Genomic DNA, 16473 nt, shown 5'->3' with positions numbered 1-16473 from the left:
CTTGAAACCTCTGAAGCTCCTGGCTCTTCTGTAAAATTATTGACCTATTGACTGCGTTCAGTGTGCCCAACTTCTTCAGTTTGTAGTCCACCTTGCCACATTGTCTCTCCATCCCAATGTTGTGCACAGGGGTGCCATCAATGTTACTAGCCTGTTCACTGACAGGGTCCATTGGGAAGGTCTCCTCATCCATCCTCTGCCTGGCCAGGACAGTCTTCAGATGGGGCAGCATGAGATCTGTCAGCTGCTTCACTTCATCCAAGTATTCGGCAGCCACGTCTGACACTGAGTTCAGGACATGTCCAGTGCCTGTCCAGCCACTATAGCATTCTTGGAAATGGGCTATCTTGACCTGCATGCAGCCCTTGTACCATGAACTGGCCTACACCTTTCTTTGTGGTGCTCTCCGATGCATGTTATCATTTTACCTTTCTCCTTCTCCTCAAGCTTAACCACAAATAGATACAGACTTTGAGCCTCAATTTGCTGCACAGCTGCCGTTATGCCAATGTGTTTTCCTAAGATATTATTTTATTTTTAATGATAGAAGGGAGGAAAAGGGGGCAAAAATCATGTCCGATTTAGTTTTTTGGGTGGGTTGGGGGGTTTATTTCATGATAGCTACCAACTTCCAATACATAATATCTCTCAAATGACCCAATGCACCATCACTGAAGTGGGCGTAATCATTTTCAAAAATGTTTATTTTTAGGCCATTTATCCCCTCCCCCTGTGTCTGTGTGAAACCTGTGCTTGTCAGTGTCTGTGTGGTATACCTAATAGTGTGTGTGCAGTATGTGCACTCTTCTGTACAGTACAGTGTGCATGTCTGTTCACAGTATACAGTATTTCTTGCATAGTGCGTGCGTGTGTGTGCGCCCACACGCGCGGGGGGTTGAGGGGCCAAGACCATGTCAGGCCCAGGGGGCCAAAATTTCTTAATCCGCCCCTGAGAGTACCGATCTCCAGTTTAGGCCACATCATGCAGGTCAATACCATCCGCAAATCTGCAATGAAAATACACTACCTCGTTGGCTGCCTAGTCTGTCTCACAAAGCTGGAAAGCGTCAGGAGATCATCCGTAAGACTGCTCTTCGAGTTCAAGCTTGATCATCCTTAAAGGCCTACTGAAACCCATACTACCGACCACGCAGTCTGATAGTTTATACATCAAGGATGAAATCTTAACATTGCAACACATGCCAATACGGCCGGGTTAGATTAGTAAAGTGCAATTTTAAATTTCCCGCGAAATATCCGTCTGAAAACGTCTCGGTATGATGACGTTTGCGCGTGACGTCACGGATTGTGCGGACATATTGGGACACCATTGTGGCCAGCTATTAAGTCGTCTGTTTTCATCGCAAAATTCCACAGTATTCTGGACATCTGTGTTGGTGAATCTTTTGCAATTTGTTTAATGAACAATAAAGACAGCAAAGAAGAAAGCTGTAGGTAGGATCAGTGTATTAGCGGCTGGCTACAGCAACACAACCAGGAGGACTTTGACTTGGATAGCAGACGCGCTACCGTGAGTACGCAGCTTTGGCTTCCAAACATTTGATCGCTTGCCCGTACGTGCGTGCCGCTATGTGCATGTCATGTACGTAACTTTGGGGAAATATATGTGCTGTATGAACTTTACGGAGGTGAACGGTACTTTGGGCTGTGGGATTGAGTGTGTTGTGCAGGTGTTTGATTTGTATTGGTGGGTTATTAGAGTGTCCGCCCTGAGATCGGTAGGTTGGAGTTCAAATCCCAGCCGAGTCATACCAAAGACTATAAAAATGGGACCCATAACCTCCCTGCTTGGCACTCAGCAACAAAGGGTTGGAGTTGGGGGTTAAATCACCAACATGATTCCCGGGCACGGCGCCGCTGCTGCCCACTGCTCCCCAAGTGGATGGGACAAATGCAGAGGACAAATTTCACCACATCTAGTGTGTGTGTGACAATCATTGGTACTTTAATCTTAATCTTATATGGACGAGAGGGGGGAGGTGTTTGTTATGCTGATTAATTTGTGGCATATTAAATATAAGCCTGGTTGTGTTGTGGCTAATAAGAGTATATATATGTCTTGTGTTTATTTACTGTTTTAGTCATTCCCAGCTGAATATCAGGTCCCACCCGCCTCTCACAGCATCTCCCCTATCTAAATCGCTTCCACAGCCCTCTAATCCTTCACTCTCACTTTCCTCATCCACAAATCTTTCATCCTCGCTCAAATTAATGGGGTAATCGTTGCTTTATCCGTCCGAATCGCTCTTGCTGCTGCTGGCCATGATTGTAAACAATATGCAGATGTGAGGCGCTCCACAACCTGTGAAGTCACGCTACTTCCGGTACAGGCAAGGCTTTTTTTATCAGCGACCAAAAGTTGTGAACTTTATCGTCGATGTTCTCTACTAAATCCTTTCAGCAAAAATATGGCAATATCGCGAAATGATCAAGTATGACACATAGAATGGACCTGCTATCCCCGTTTAAATAAGAACATTTCATTTCAGTAGGCCTTTAAGTATTAAACAATCTTCCCAACATGCGACCAAATTCTCGCAAACCTTTCTGAAAGTCAGCAAAGTCCCTTCAAGATAACAATTGTATTTCAAACAGAAAGTGGATGAGATTATGGAAAGCTACTAAATGTCCTAACCAAGACCTCATCCAGGACCGTACACCGAAACCAGCTTGCTTTGACCTACCAGGAATCAGTGGATTTACCTTAATACAGGTTTTTCCATTGTATTCCTAGCCGAGGATGTCGTTGTGGCTTGTGCAGCCCTTTGAGGCACTTGTGATTAAGGGCTATATAAATAAACTTTGATTCATTGATTGATTGACAGTAGGATTCGCACAACCCCTGCCAGGACAACCCATCATCTCCTTTGGTAAAAAATGAAACAGTCCAGCATGGGTCTGTGGTTGTCCTGAACTAGACTGGGGTGCATGTTTTGCAAGAGTACCCTGTCAAATGTTGTCTAGCTGGCCTTGAGGAAATTAATGAGACAACAGGCACCTTGGACTGATAAGAAAATGACTTAATAAATGTCCTGTTAAGTTGCCAGGAGAACATTCACGCAAAGTAAGCAAATTAATTCAATTAGTAAGGTTTTCTTTTTAAGTACTCACTGTTAAGCAGTACAATTTCATGAAGCCGACAGGTAATTCAGTGACCCCCCCCCCCCCCCACATACAAATGAAAAACAACCTTGCCTCTACGCATGCGATATTAGATGGACCGACGCTCATTTACAACCTGCACATACTGTACATACACACACACACACACACCACCACACACGCCCACGGTGATTACTGTGAGTCACATTTCCTGGAAGACCATACACTGAGGCAGCTTCGCCAGGAGCGCAGTTGCCATGGTGACAAAAGGAACACATACAAGAAATGCAAGAAGACTTTCTGATTGCAGGTCGATTTACCCTGCTACTGAAGGAAAAAAACGGGGTTGAGCATCACTCACGTAGCACGGGTTATAAAAACCTATTGTCATTCACCTTCGTTCAACTTTCACAGGGTGAATGGGGGAACTGTTGTACATTTACCCAGAAGACAGCTGGTCACCAATGTTGGTTGAGGGGTTCCGAGAATGCAATCTCTGATCATTCTAGATTGCTCATGGATTGATTGATTGATTGAAACTTGTATTAGTAGATTGCACAGTACAGTACATATTCCGTACAATTGACCACTAAATGGTAACACCGGAATAATTTTTTCAACTTGTTTAAGTCGGGGTCCACGTTAATCAATTCATGGTTTTTGATTGATTGATTGAGACTTTTATTAGTAGGTTGCACAGTGAAGTACATATTCCGTACAATTGACCACTAAATGGTAACACCCGAATAAGTTTTTCAACTTGTTTAAGTCGGGGTCCACTTAAATTGATTCATGATACAGATATATACTATCATATATACTATCATCATAATACAGTCATCACACAAGATAATCACATTGAATTATTTACATTATTTACAATCAGGGGTGTGGAGGGGGGGGGGTATGGACATCAAGTAGTGGACATAGAGAGAGAGAGAGAGAGAGAGAGAGAGAGAGAGAGAGAGAGAGAGAGAGAGAGATCAGAAGGCATAAGAAAAAGTATCTGCATTTGGTTGTTTACATTTGATTATTAGCAATCCGGGGAGGGTGTTAGTTTAGAGTGCCTGGAGGTGAACTTCTATTGCGGTTTTGAAGGAGGATAGAGATGCCCTTTGTTTTATACCTGTTGGGAGGGCATTCCACATTGATGTGGCATAGAAAGAGAATGAGTTAAGACCTTTGTTAGTTCGGAATCTGGGTTTAACGTGGTTAGTGGAGCTCCCCCTGGTGTTGTGGTTATGGCGGTCATTTACGTTAAGGAAGTAGTTTGACATGTACTTCGGTATCAGGGAGGTGTAGCGGATTTTATACACATGATTACATGATTGTTCTGCCACTACTGAGTTTCTCATTATGTTTGTTGAAGTTTGGGGAAATGTTTATAAAACAAGCATAGACCCAATAATTAAACTTCAAAAAATGTTAATTGGAAAAATACACAAAGTGTGCTACTATGAACCTACCAATCCATTATTCATAAGTTCTAATGTGTTAAAATGTTCAGATATTGTGTTTTTAAAAACAATGGAAATTGTGTTTTGAGTAAAGAACAACAGCCTTCCAGCTTGTATTCTTAGGTTATTTCAATTAAGAGGAGAAAACTATAACTTACGGGGGTATTGATTTTTGAAATGTGTAAAGTAAGAAAGAATATAAAATAAAAATGTATTTCAGTTTTAGGAGTTAAATGGTGGAAGAAGCTCAGTGATGAGTTCAAGACATGCAGTTATTTGTTAAGGTTTAAGAAAGCCTTGAAAGGTGGACTAATGGAAAATTATAAAATATAGCAACGTTTACTTTCATCCCATGGATTTTTTGAACGTTGATGTTACAGGCAATGTAATTTTTTTGTGAATGTATAGGATAGGCAAATATAAGCCTTGGCTTCAGCCTATTCCTTTTTCGGTCATTCTTTTTCTTTTTGTGTACGTGTAAAATTGTTAATACGTATATTGGTATCGGGACAACACTAATTCAAACAGTGTTACTGTTCAAACTGCATGTAATCTTACAACAGCCCAAAAATATTAAATATACTTGTTAAATAAAACCTCTACCTTGTTTTTAGTGAACACTTAGCCAGGGGTGTCTAAACTTTTTCCACTGAGGGCCGCACACTGAAATGTCAAAGCAAGCCGGGGCCATTTTGATATTTTTTATTTTAAAAAACAATACAATATATGTGTAAAAAAAATTACATTTAGGCCTCCACTCAGGATTGATCCTGGGGACCCCAAAGGGTTTAGGTAAAAAAAATATTTAAAAAATGTGTCATTATTTAGTATTATTATTATTATTCAAGGTCTAAATCTCCGGATCAACATTAGGTCTATCTGTCAATATAAAGTGTTTTTTCAAGATTTAAGTTGTATGCTCTTTTTGTCAAAGAAAACCCAGTTTTTTTTATAGAAAAAACACAAAATATGCAATATTTCCCCACAATAACATTTTAAAGTGGAATATTTGAGATTATATAATAATTGGAGTTCATAGCATAACTCATAACAACATTCATTCGTTATTATTTTTGAGCTACTTAAATAGACACTTAAAAAAAAAAAGCCCCTTTAAAATTATTGTCGATCCAAAAGGGTCCTGCTCAGTAAAGTATTAAAAAATAAATCATACTTTTTTTTTTTACTTTTAACACAATAGTCTCAAGATCAACTTCAGATCTATCCATCAATTATAACTTTTGTTGTTGTTTATGTTTTTTGTTTGTTCATTTTAGGTCCTTCTTTAAACAAAACAGCTTAGTTTTTTATATGGCAGACACAAAATATTTTCCCAAAAAAATATTCCAAAGTGGAATATTTAATGTGATGTAATTGGAGCTTTGAATAGGTCAATAATTCATAATGACATTGATTTTTATTCATTACTATTTTTTTTAAGAAAGAAACAGCCTGCATGGCAGCTTTGTGTTGTTAAGAGTAAAATTGCAACATTTTCTTGTTACATTTCACCTGTTTGTGCTCTTTTATACCACTTTTTATGTTTTTTATTTTTTTAATCGTATTTTTAGAATGTGCCGCAGGGCCGTTTAAAAATTACCTGCGGGCCGCAAATGGCCCCCGGGCCGCACTTTGGACACCCCTGACTTAGGCCCACTACGCTACTACATTTTATTGCTGGTCATTATTGTGTTTTCTCAGGTGGTACTTGGTAAAAAAAACTGGGCTAGACTTACCTCAGTAATGTGGCGCGTTCAGTCTATTGGATTATTATTGTATGCTGCAACCTTATTTGGCCCTTTAATGAGTTATTTTGCAGAAGTATTGAATAAAAAAACAGACTGAGTCACCAACGTGCATTTAACTGACTAAAACCAAGACCCTGCATGAAAGCCGAGACATATTTGGGGCATACAAAAACCACTGTATATTAATAGATACAGTACATAGTGATGAAGGAAGCCATACCTTGTTGATGATATGTTGCTGCTGTTGGAACTGTTGTTTGTGCTTTTCCAGGAACTGCTGGTGCTGCTGTTGGACCACCAGCTGCTGCAGTGCCTGAGCTGGACCGCACTGTTGTTGGGGCAGAGGTGCCGACTGGGTTCTACCCAGGGGGTGGTGGCCCCGCACAAGCTTGGAGATTGACGATGGCGGGAGTGGGAGGCCGCTTAAACCAACTGTAGTAAACAAATAGTAGGAAACAGGCAAAATGGTTTTATTTGTGATATCTTACCAACATGTTATTGGTTGAAGACCGAAATATAGGGATTATATTATATTATGTTATGTTGTAATTAGGGCTGTCAAAAATAATGAGTCTTAAAATAATCGCATTAGTCAAGTATAAATGCAGATTAATCACACAATGTATTTATTTTGTTACCTGAAATACGGGATGAGTTGTTATAGGGTCAGTGATCAGGACAATGCATACGTCGAAAGATGAGTGAGCAGACTTGTTGGCAAATTTCACTTCAAAATAAACCCTGACTGGACTTTAGATAAAAAGTTTAGAAAAAATAAATAGCGTGCATGAAACTTAATGTCCCTGGATGACATGAAATTGCATTCGTGTTCATATATTGTGGTCTTTTTTTAAGTGAAATCAAATCATGCAAGTAATAACCTGTGAATAGTCAGGATTATTCCAAATTCAAAAGGTGGATTAATTCGATTAAAAAATATATAATTTAACAACACTAGTTATTAGGGGTTCACAAAAATGAATTTACATCCGAATTGTGATTCTTATTGTCCCGATTCACTTTTAAAAAATTTTGGGGAGGAAAAAAAATCATTTGTAATTTTTTTTAAACAATATGATACAAAACATCGTATACAAAACAAATACGAACATTGTAAACACAATTGTCTATAATTTTTTTAAAAAGTAAATATTTTCACTAGTTGCCAGACAATAATCCAAGATGATTAACATAACTATTGTAAAAAGAAAGAAAAGAGAAGAAAAACTAAGAAATAAACATGTGTGAGGGTTTTTTTTAACACTTTAAGGAAAATGAAACAAAAAACTAATGGAAGAAACACACTATACATTACTTTTTGAATGTGTTTGTGTTTGAAATAGTTTTTACAATGTGGGAATTTTTTTGTTTATATTTGTCATCATTAGTAAGTCTTTTATTTTCAGTTTAAAATAAATATAATAAAAAAACATGTTTACGAATCAATTTTTAAAAATAGGATTTTAGGCCATCTAATGTAACCAGGGGCAGCTTCTCTAAGCTGTAACCAGGGGCAGCTTCTCTAAGCTGTAACCTGTTTTTAAACAGCTTTCATTATAATAGTTATACCTGCGAGAATCGGTTTGAATCGAGAATCTTGTTGAATAAAGAATCGATTCTGAATCGAATAGTCACCCAAGGGAACAGAATCAGATCAAATTGTTAGGCCCCCAAAGATTCACACCCCTACTAGTTATAATATGTTGTGTTGTGGTATGTTGTTTCTTAAAATGTGTAAATTATTACAATTTTATCCTAAAATGTATATGTGGTGGGGGGCGTGGCCTGCGGACCTGCAGCGAAACGGGGTGTGCCAGGACCGGCTTCAGGACTGGAGCGAGAGCGAGAGACAACTACAGAAAGACTTGCTGGAAAGCACAATGAAAAGACATTATTGAAAAATAAAACAGTGTCCTGAATCCTGAAAAGGAGCTGTCATGTCGGTGATTGGTGGTCCGAGGAACCCGGAGGAAAGAAACCTCCACAGTATAATATATAGGTTTGTAGCAAATTCTGTCTTTGCCATCAACATGACACTACAATGCTGTTTTCGCCGTATTAACATTAATTGTCTGGCTAGACCAGTGATTCTCAAGCTGTAGTACGCGGGCTCCATCTAGTGAAAGCCAAATAATCACTTAAGTGATTAGTGTTTTATTTTCCTATATTCAAACACAGTGTTACTGTTCAAAATGTGTGGAATGTTACAGCAGCCACAAATATTAAATATACTTGTTAAATAAAACCTCTGCCGTGTTTTTAATGAATACTTAGGCCGACTACGCTACTGTATTTTATTAGTGGTCAATAAATGTATAAAATATAGGAGTGCACAAATAAAACGATTCATAATTTTCCATAATTGATTAAAATAAATTACAAACAAATATATATATTACACAAAATAGCATTTGGCACGTGTTTAATTGTATTTCTTCACTTTATATGTCAAAAATCCAATAAACAAAAAAAACAAAAAAAAATATTTTCTACAAACCTTAAAAAAAAACCACATTTACTATTTTTTTTTTTTAAATTTGAATCAAAGTTTAAAAATCTGTTTTTTAGGCCATCTTTCAAGCAGAATGAGCTTTTCTAAGCTGTAACCTGTTTTAAAAGAGTTTCATTATAATTATTATACCAAAAAGAATCGTGTTGAATCGAGAATTGACTCCGAATCAAATAGTCACCCTCGGATTAGGATAGGATAGGATAGGATAGGTCTTTATTGTCATTGCACAAGTACAACAAAACTTTGTTTTCAGCACAAACCCGTTCAAGATTAGACAAACAGTGTACAGGGTTACAGAACAGGAACGCTGATGGGTCGCCACAAGGCGCCCCGTAAAAGATGCGAAAAAGGTAAACGCTGGGGAAGGATGAGTAAAAAAATACAATCTAGATTGGGCTCCTAAAGGGGCCCAGTCTGGAGTGGGAAAAAACCTCCACAGCAAAGCACATATACATATTACAACATACATCTCGAGATATCTAGCAACCGAGGGGAGGGAGTGAGGGGCCATGATAGCAGGCCGCAGCTTTCAGGCGCTGCCCATCCTTCCATCACCCCTATGGGATTTGCGTCGAGGGAGTTGGAGTATGTGTGTGTGGCGTAAAAATTTTTGTGGATGCATGTGTGTGTGTAAGCCTGCAGTGTGTCTCTGTTCTGCGGCCTGGATGTCGTGCAACCGATAAGTCCAAAGTCAATTGATTGAATCGTTAGATGCCCAAAGATCCACACCCTTAATAATTTAGGATAATTTTATCTCAGTGAATGTTGGTCACTTATTGAAGAAAAAACGGATCTAAAGCTTTTGATTTACATAATGACTGTTCAGGGTTAAGGGCCAATTGTGTCCTCGCAATAAGTACCCGAGTAAATACTGACCCATTGGACTGTGGCTCTGCTCCAAGAGCACCATGTGTTGGAGAAGGGGGGCATGACCAGCTGTGCCTCCCCCGGCCCCGTCTCTGTCCAGACCTGGAGATGCCAAGTAGGGGGGCAAGTGGGCAGCGGGCAGGAAAGGGGAGGTTAAAGGAATGCCCTGCTGCAACGCAGACAGCGCCAGGCGACTTTCAGCATCTTGATGTCCTGATAACGTCTAAAAACACACAAGGGAGAGAAAGGCAAAATAAAGGCAGACACTGGAGAGGCACAAAGGAAGTCAAATCAGACATACTTGAGACTGAGATATGAGGAAATAAAGTCAGTGGCATGCTCAGATAAAAACAACTTTTAAACGGGTCATATTCGTCCATATCAACTTTTCTTACCTGTTGCTATCTGTTTTGGTGTATTTGGGATCCCCATAAGTCCCAAACACTTGAAATCAAACCTTGGAGGCATGTTTACAAAACAATATTGCCTTCTTCCAAAATCCAAATGAGCCGTATGGAAATTGAGACTTTAGCGACACATTTTGCATCAGCGCATATCTCTATACCAGGGGTCACCAACGCGGTGCCCGCGGGCACCAGGTAGCCCGTAAGGACCAGACGAGTTGTTCTAAAAATAGCTCAAATAGCAGCACTTACCAGTGAGCTGCCTTTATTTTTTAAATTGTATTTATTTACTAGCAAGCTGGTCTCGCTTTGCCCGACATTTTTAATTCTAAGAAAGACAAAACTCAAATAGAATTTGAAAATCCAAGAAAATATTTTAAAGACTTGTTTAAATAAATTCATAAATTGTTTTACTTTGCTGCTTATAACTTTCAGAAAGACAATTTTAGAGAAAAAATACAACCTTAAAAATGATTTTAGGATTTTTAAAAACATATACCTTTGTACCTTTTAAATTCCTTCCTCTTCTTTCCTGACAATATAAATCAATGTCCAAGTAAATTATTGTTTTTTATTGTAAAGAGTAATAAATACATTTTAATTTAATTCTTCATTTTAGCTTCTGTTTTTTCGACGAAGAATATTTGTGAAATATTTCTTCAAACTTATTATGATTAAAATTTAAAAAAAAAATATTCTGGCAAATCTAGAAAATCTGTAGAATCAAATGTAAATCTTATTTCAAAGTCTTTTGAATTTATTTTAAAATTTTTGTTCTGGAAAATCTAGAAGAAATAATGATTTGTCTTTGTTAGAAATATAGCTTGGTCCAATTTGTTATGTATTCTAACAAAGTGTAGATTGGATTTTAACCTATTTAAAACATGTCATCAAAATTCTAAAATGAATCTTAATCAGGAAAAATTACTAATGATGTTCCATAAATTTTTTTTTTTTTTTTTTCAAAAAGATTCGAATTAGCTAGTTTTTCTCTTCTTTTTTTCGGTTGAATTTTGAATTTTAAAGAGTCGAAATTGAAAATAAACTATGTTTCAAAATGTAATTGTCACTTTTTTCGTGTTTTCTCCTCTTTTAAACCGTTCAATTAAGTGTAAATATCATTAATTATTAATAATAACATAGTGTTAAAGGTAAATTGAGCAAATTGGCTATTTCTGGCAATTTATTTAAGTGTGTATCAAACTGGTAGCCCTTCGCATTAATCAGTACCCAAGAAGTAGCTCTTGGTTTCAAAAACGTTGGTGACCCCTGCTATATACAGTCATGGTCAAAAGTTTACATACACTTGTAAAGAACATAATGTCATGGCTGTCTTGAGTTTCCAATAATTTCTACAACTGTTATTTTTTTTGTGATAGAGTGATTGGAGCACATACTTGTTGGTCACAAAAAACATTCATGAAGTTTGGTTCTTTTATGAATTTATTATGGGTCTACTGAAAATGTGAGCAAATCTGCTAGGTCAAAAGTATACATACAGCAATGTTAATATTTGGTTACATGTCCCTTGGCAAGTTTTACTGCAATAAGGGGCTTTTGGTAGCCATCCACAAGCTTCTGGCAAGCTTCTGGTTGAGTTTTTGACCACTCCTCTTGACAAAATTGGTGCAGTTCAGCTAAATGTGTTGGTTTTCTGACATGGACTTGTTTCTTCAGCATTGTCCACACGTTTATGTCAGGACTTTGGGAAGGTCATTCTAAAACTTTAATTCTAGCCTGATTTAGCTATTCCTTTACTACTTTTGATGTGTGTTTGGGGTCATTGTCCTGTTGGAACATCCAACTGCGCCCAAGACCCAACCTCCGGGCTGAAGATTTTAGGTTGTCCTGAAGAATTTGGAGGTAATCCTCCTTTTTCATTGTCCCATTTACTCTCTGTAAAGCACCAGTTCCATTGGCAGCAAAACAGGCCCAGAGCATAATACTACCACTACCATGCTTGACGGTAGGCTTGGTGTTCCTGGGATTAAAGGCCTCACCCTTTCTCCTCCAAACATATTGCTGGGTATTGTGGCCAAACAGCTAAATTTTTGTTTCAGCTGACATCACATGGACAAAGATAAGACCTTTTGGAGAAAAGTTCCGTGGTCAGATGAAACAAAAATTTAGCTGTTTGGCCACAATACCCAGCAACACGTCAAAAGTGGTAAAGGAATGGCTAAATCAGGCTAGAATTAAGGTTTTAGAATGGCCTTCCCAAAGTCCTGACTTAAATGTGTGGACAATGCTGAAGAAACAAGTCCATGTCAGAAAACCGACACATTTAGCTGAACTACAACCAATTTTGTCAAGAGGAGTTGTCCAAAATTCAACCAGAAGCTTGTGGATGGCTACCAAAAGCGCCTTATTGCAGTGAAACTTGCCAAAGGATATGTAACCAAATATTAACATTGCTGTATGTATACTTTTGACCCAGCAGATTTGGTCACATTTTCAGTAGACCCATAATAAATTAATCAAAGAACCAAACTTCATGAATGTGTTTTGTGACCAACAAGTATGTGCTCCAATCACTCTATCACCAAAAATTAAGAGTTGTAGAAATTATTGTTGTTCTTTACAAGTGTATGTAAACTTTTGACCACGACTGTATATGGTAGAGGTTTACCCAAAGAGTTCTGCGCGAGTCTGCCATTTTTATTCAGGTGTGGTCCAAAGTTGTAGTCAACAAGCACCTTATTTTCCCTCTATCCTCTTGTTGTGGGGCAGACTGGCTCGCACATGCACATGCATGCTAAAATGCTCCACTGTTGCCATTTCTAATACAAAGTAGCGTACAGTTCGAACTTATATATATACTTATAACGTTCGTTACGTCTCGTCTCGATTACTGTAACGTATTATTTTCGGGTCTCCCTATGTCTAGCATTAAAAGATTACAGTTGGTACAAAATGCGGCTGCTAGACTTTAGACAAGAACAAGAAAGTTTGATCATATTGGGCCTATACTGGCTCACCTGCATTGGCTTCCTGTGCACTTAAGGTGCGATTTCAAGGTTTTACTACTTACGTATAAAATACTACACGGTCTAGCTCCATCCTATCTTGCTGATTGTATTGTACCATATGTCCCGGCAAAAAATCTGCATTCAAAGAACTCCGGCTTATTAGTAATTCCAAGATCGCCAAAAAAAGTCTGCGGGCTATAGAGCGAATTATATTCGGGCTCCAATACTATGGAATGCCCTCCCGGTAACAGTTAGAGATGCTACCTCAGTAAGTCTCATCTTAAAACTCATTTGTATACTCTAGCCTTTAAATAGACCCCCCTGTTAGACTAGTTGATCTGCCGTCTCTTTTCTGCTCTGCCCCCTTCTCCTTCATAGAGAGGGGGCAGAGATTAGGTGACCACAGATGATCCGCTAGCTGTTCAAAGTCGGGACCCGGGATGGACCACTCAACTGCGCATCAGTTGGGGACGTCTCTGCGCTGCTGACTTGTCTCCACCCAAGACGATCTCTGGCTGGCCCCACTATGAACTGGACTCTCACACTATGATCTAGATCCATTGCGCCGGCCGGTACTATACCGCCTCTAAAAAGTACCAGTCCCCCAGCCCCCCCGGCCCCCCGTTGTCGTCACGTCGCATCATTGTTGGTTTTACGAGCAGAGGAGCATGTTCGGCAGCGCACAATCACAAAGTACTTACAAGCAGACAATGTGTGTAGACCGAAAAGGGAGAACGGACCCATTTTAGCTTAAAAACTAACGATAAAGGTGAAGTTATAACACTGAAACGCCCTCAGGAAGAGATGCTTTAAGACATGGCTAGTTAGCTAGCGGCTAAAGTCCAGCCGTAGTCTGCAGTGTTTTAGCTACTTCTAAATCACTAATCCTCACCTCCATGGCGACAAATAAAGTACGTTTCTTACAAGTATCATCCCTGCAGGACGAGGAGTAGCTAAACATGCTTCACTACACACCGTAGCTCACCGGAGTCACAATGTAAACAAACGCCAATGGTGGATCTACACCTGACATCCACTGTAATGATACCAAGTACAGGAGCGTATCTTGTCAATACTACTATGATTACATCGATATTTTTTAGCATCACAAAAACTTTTTTAGTTTTTTTTTAAAATGTATATTATTTTTATAAACTCTCGTGACCCCGAAAGGGACAAGCGGTAGAAAATGAATGGATGGATGGGTTTAAAAACTCAGGAAATGTGTCCCTGGACATATGACCAATGAATGATCCTGTAACGACTTGGTATCGGATTGATACCTAAATTTGTGGTATCATCCAAAACTAATGTAAAGTATCAAACAACAGAAGAATAAGTGATTATTACATTTTAACAGAAGTGTAGACAGAACATGTTAAAAGAGAATGTAAGCAGACATTTACAGTAAATGTCTGCTTATTTATGGGACGGCGTGGCGAAGTTGGTAGAGTGGCCGTGCCAGCAATCGGAGGGTTGCTGGTTACTGGGGTTCAATCCCCACCTTCTAAAAATCCTAGTCAAGTCCGTTGTGTCCTTGGGCAAGACACTTCACCCTTGCTCCTGATGGGTGCTGGTTAGCTTCTTGCATGGCAGCTCCCTTCATCAGTGTGTGAATGTGTGTGTGAATGGGTGAATGTGGAAATACTGTCAAAGCGCTTTGAGTACCTTGAAGGTAGAAAAGCGCTATACAAGTATAACCCATCTATTTATCATTTAAATGAACAAGTAGATTAATAATTCATTTTCTACCAATCGTCCTTAATAATCTTGACAAAATAATACAATGGAAAATGACACAATATGTTACTGCATGTTAGCAGACTAATTAGGAGCCTTTTTTTGCTTACTTAGTACTAAAAGACAAGTTCTCTTGTATGTTCACTATTTTATTTAAGGACAAACTTGCAATCAGAAACATATGTTTAATGTACGCTAACATTTTGTTGTTAAAATAAAGCCAATAATGCAATTTTTGTGGTCCCCTCTATTTAGAAAAGTATCGAAAAGTATCGAAATACATTTTTGTACCGGTACCAAAATATTGGAGGTCCGAGAGCCAGCTCCAGCTCGTGGTGCCCAAGACCAGACTTAAATCCTGGGGAGACAGGTCCTTCTCTGTGGTCGGCCCTAAACTCTGGAACACTCTGCCCCTCCATGTTCAAACTGCTCCCACAGTGGAGTGTTTTAAGTCTCGTCTTAAGACTCACTTTTATTCTTTGGCTTTTAAAACTGCGTGAGTTGTGTGGTCCTCTGTGTTTTTTTTTTTTAATTTATAAATGTTGATTTCTACTTACTTGTTTTAATTGGTTTTACCCTTTAAAATCGTTTTTAATCATATTTATTTTTATATTGTTTTTATATTGGTTTTATATTTATTTATTTTTTGTTTTTATTCAGTCATTGGTGGAGCTAAGGATAATATTTGAATATTTTTTTAAATATTTTTTTAATATTGTTTTTAATATTGTTGTGCATCACTTTGGAAACATGTTTGTTGTTTAAAGGCCTACTGAAACCCACTACTACCGACCACGCAGTCTGATAGTTTATACATTAATGATGAAATCTTAACATTGCAACACCTGCCAATACGGCCGGGTTAACTTATAAAGTGCAATTTTAAATTTCCCGCGAAACTTCCGGTTGAAAACGTCAATGTATGATGACGTATGCGCGTGACGTCAATCGTTGAAACGGAAGTATTCGGACACCATTGTATCCAATACAAAAAGCTCTGTTTTCATCGCAAAATTCCACAGTATTCTGGACATCTGTGTTGGTGAATCTTTTGCAAATTGTTTAATGAACAATGGAGACAGCAAAGAAGAAAGCTATAGGTGGGATCGGTGTATTAGCGGCTGGCTGCAGCAACACAACCAGGAGGACTTTGACTTGGATAGCAGACGCGCTATCAGACGCTAGCCGCCGACCGCATCGATGATCGGGTGAAGTCCTTCGTCGCTCCGTCGATCGCTGGAACACAGGTGAGCACGGGTGTTGATGAGCAGATGAGGGCTGGCTGGCGTAGGTGGACAGCTAATGTTTTTAGCATAGCTCTGTGAGGTCCCGTAGCTAATTTAGCTTCAATGGTGTTGTTAGCAACAGCATTGTTAAGCTTCGCCAGGCTGGAAAGCATTAACCGTGTAGTTACAGGTCCATGGTTTAATAGTATTGTTGATTTTCTGTCTATCCTTCCAGTCAGGGGTTTATTTCTTTTGTTTCTATCTGCAGTTAAGCCCGTTGCTATCACGTTAGCTCCGTAGCTAAAGTGCTTCGCCGATGTATTGTCGTGGAGATAAAAGTCACTGTGAATGTCCATTTCGCGTTCTCGACTCTCATGTTCAAGAGGATATAGTAGCCGAGGTGGTTTAAAATACAAATCCGTGATCC

General features: G+C 38.8%; 1 protein-coding gene across 5 annotated transcripts in view; it reads right to left on the bottom strand.

Moving 5' to 3' along the window:
* The window catches only part of hdac4 (histone deacetylase 4), a 238771-nt gene that overhangs the window by 139149 nt on the left and 83149 nt on the right, over positions 1-16473 (bottom strand). For all 5 annotated transcript variants that reach the window (XM_062067611.1, XM_062067614.1, XM_062067612.1 and 2 more), the window contains exons 10-11: positions 9717-9930; positions 6549-6760 (exon numbers count right to left, since the gene is read on the bottom strand). In XM_062067611.1, the coding sequence (XP_061923595.1) occupies positions 6549-6760; positions 9717-9930 (426 nt within the window). The remainder of the gene's footprint in view (positions 1-6548; positions 6761-9716; positions 9931-16473) is intronic.

This window comes from Entelurus aequoreus, linkage group LG13, assembly GCF_033978785.1.
Source record: "Entelurus aequoreus isolate RoL-2023_Sb linkage group LG13, RoL_Eaeq_v1.1, whole genome shotgun sequence".
In the NCBI taxonomy this organism is placed as follows: domain Eukaryota; kingdom Metazoa; phylum Chordata; class Actinopteri; order Syngnathiformes; family Syngnathidae; genus Entelurus; species Entelurus aequoreus.
Note: the sequence above shows the minus strand (reverse complement) of the source record. Positions and strands in the feature narration are given on the sequence as shown.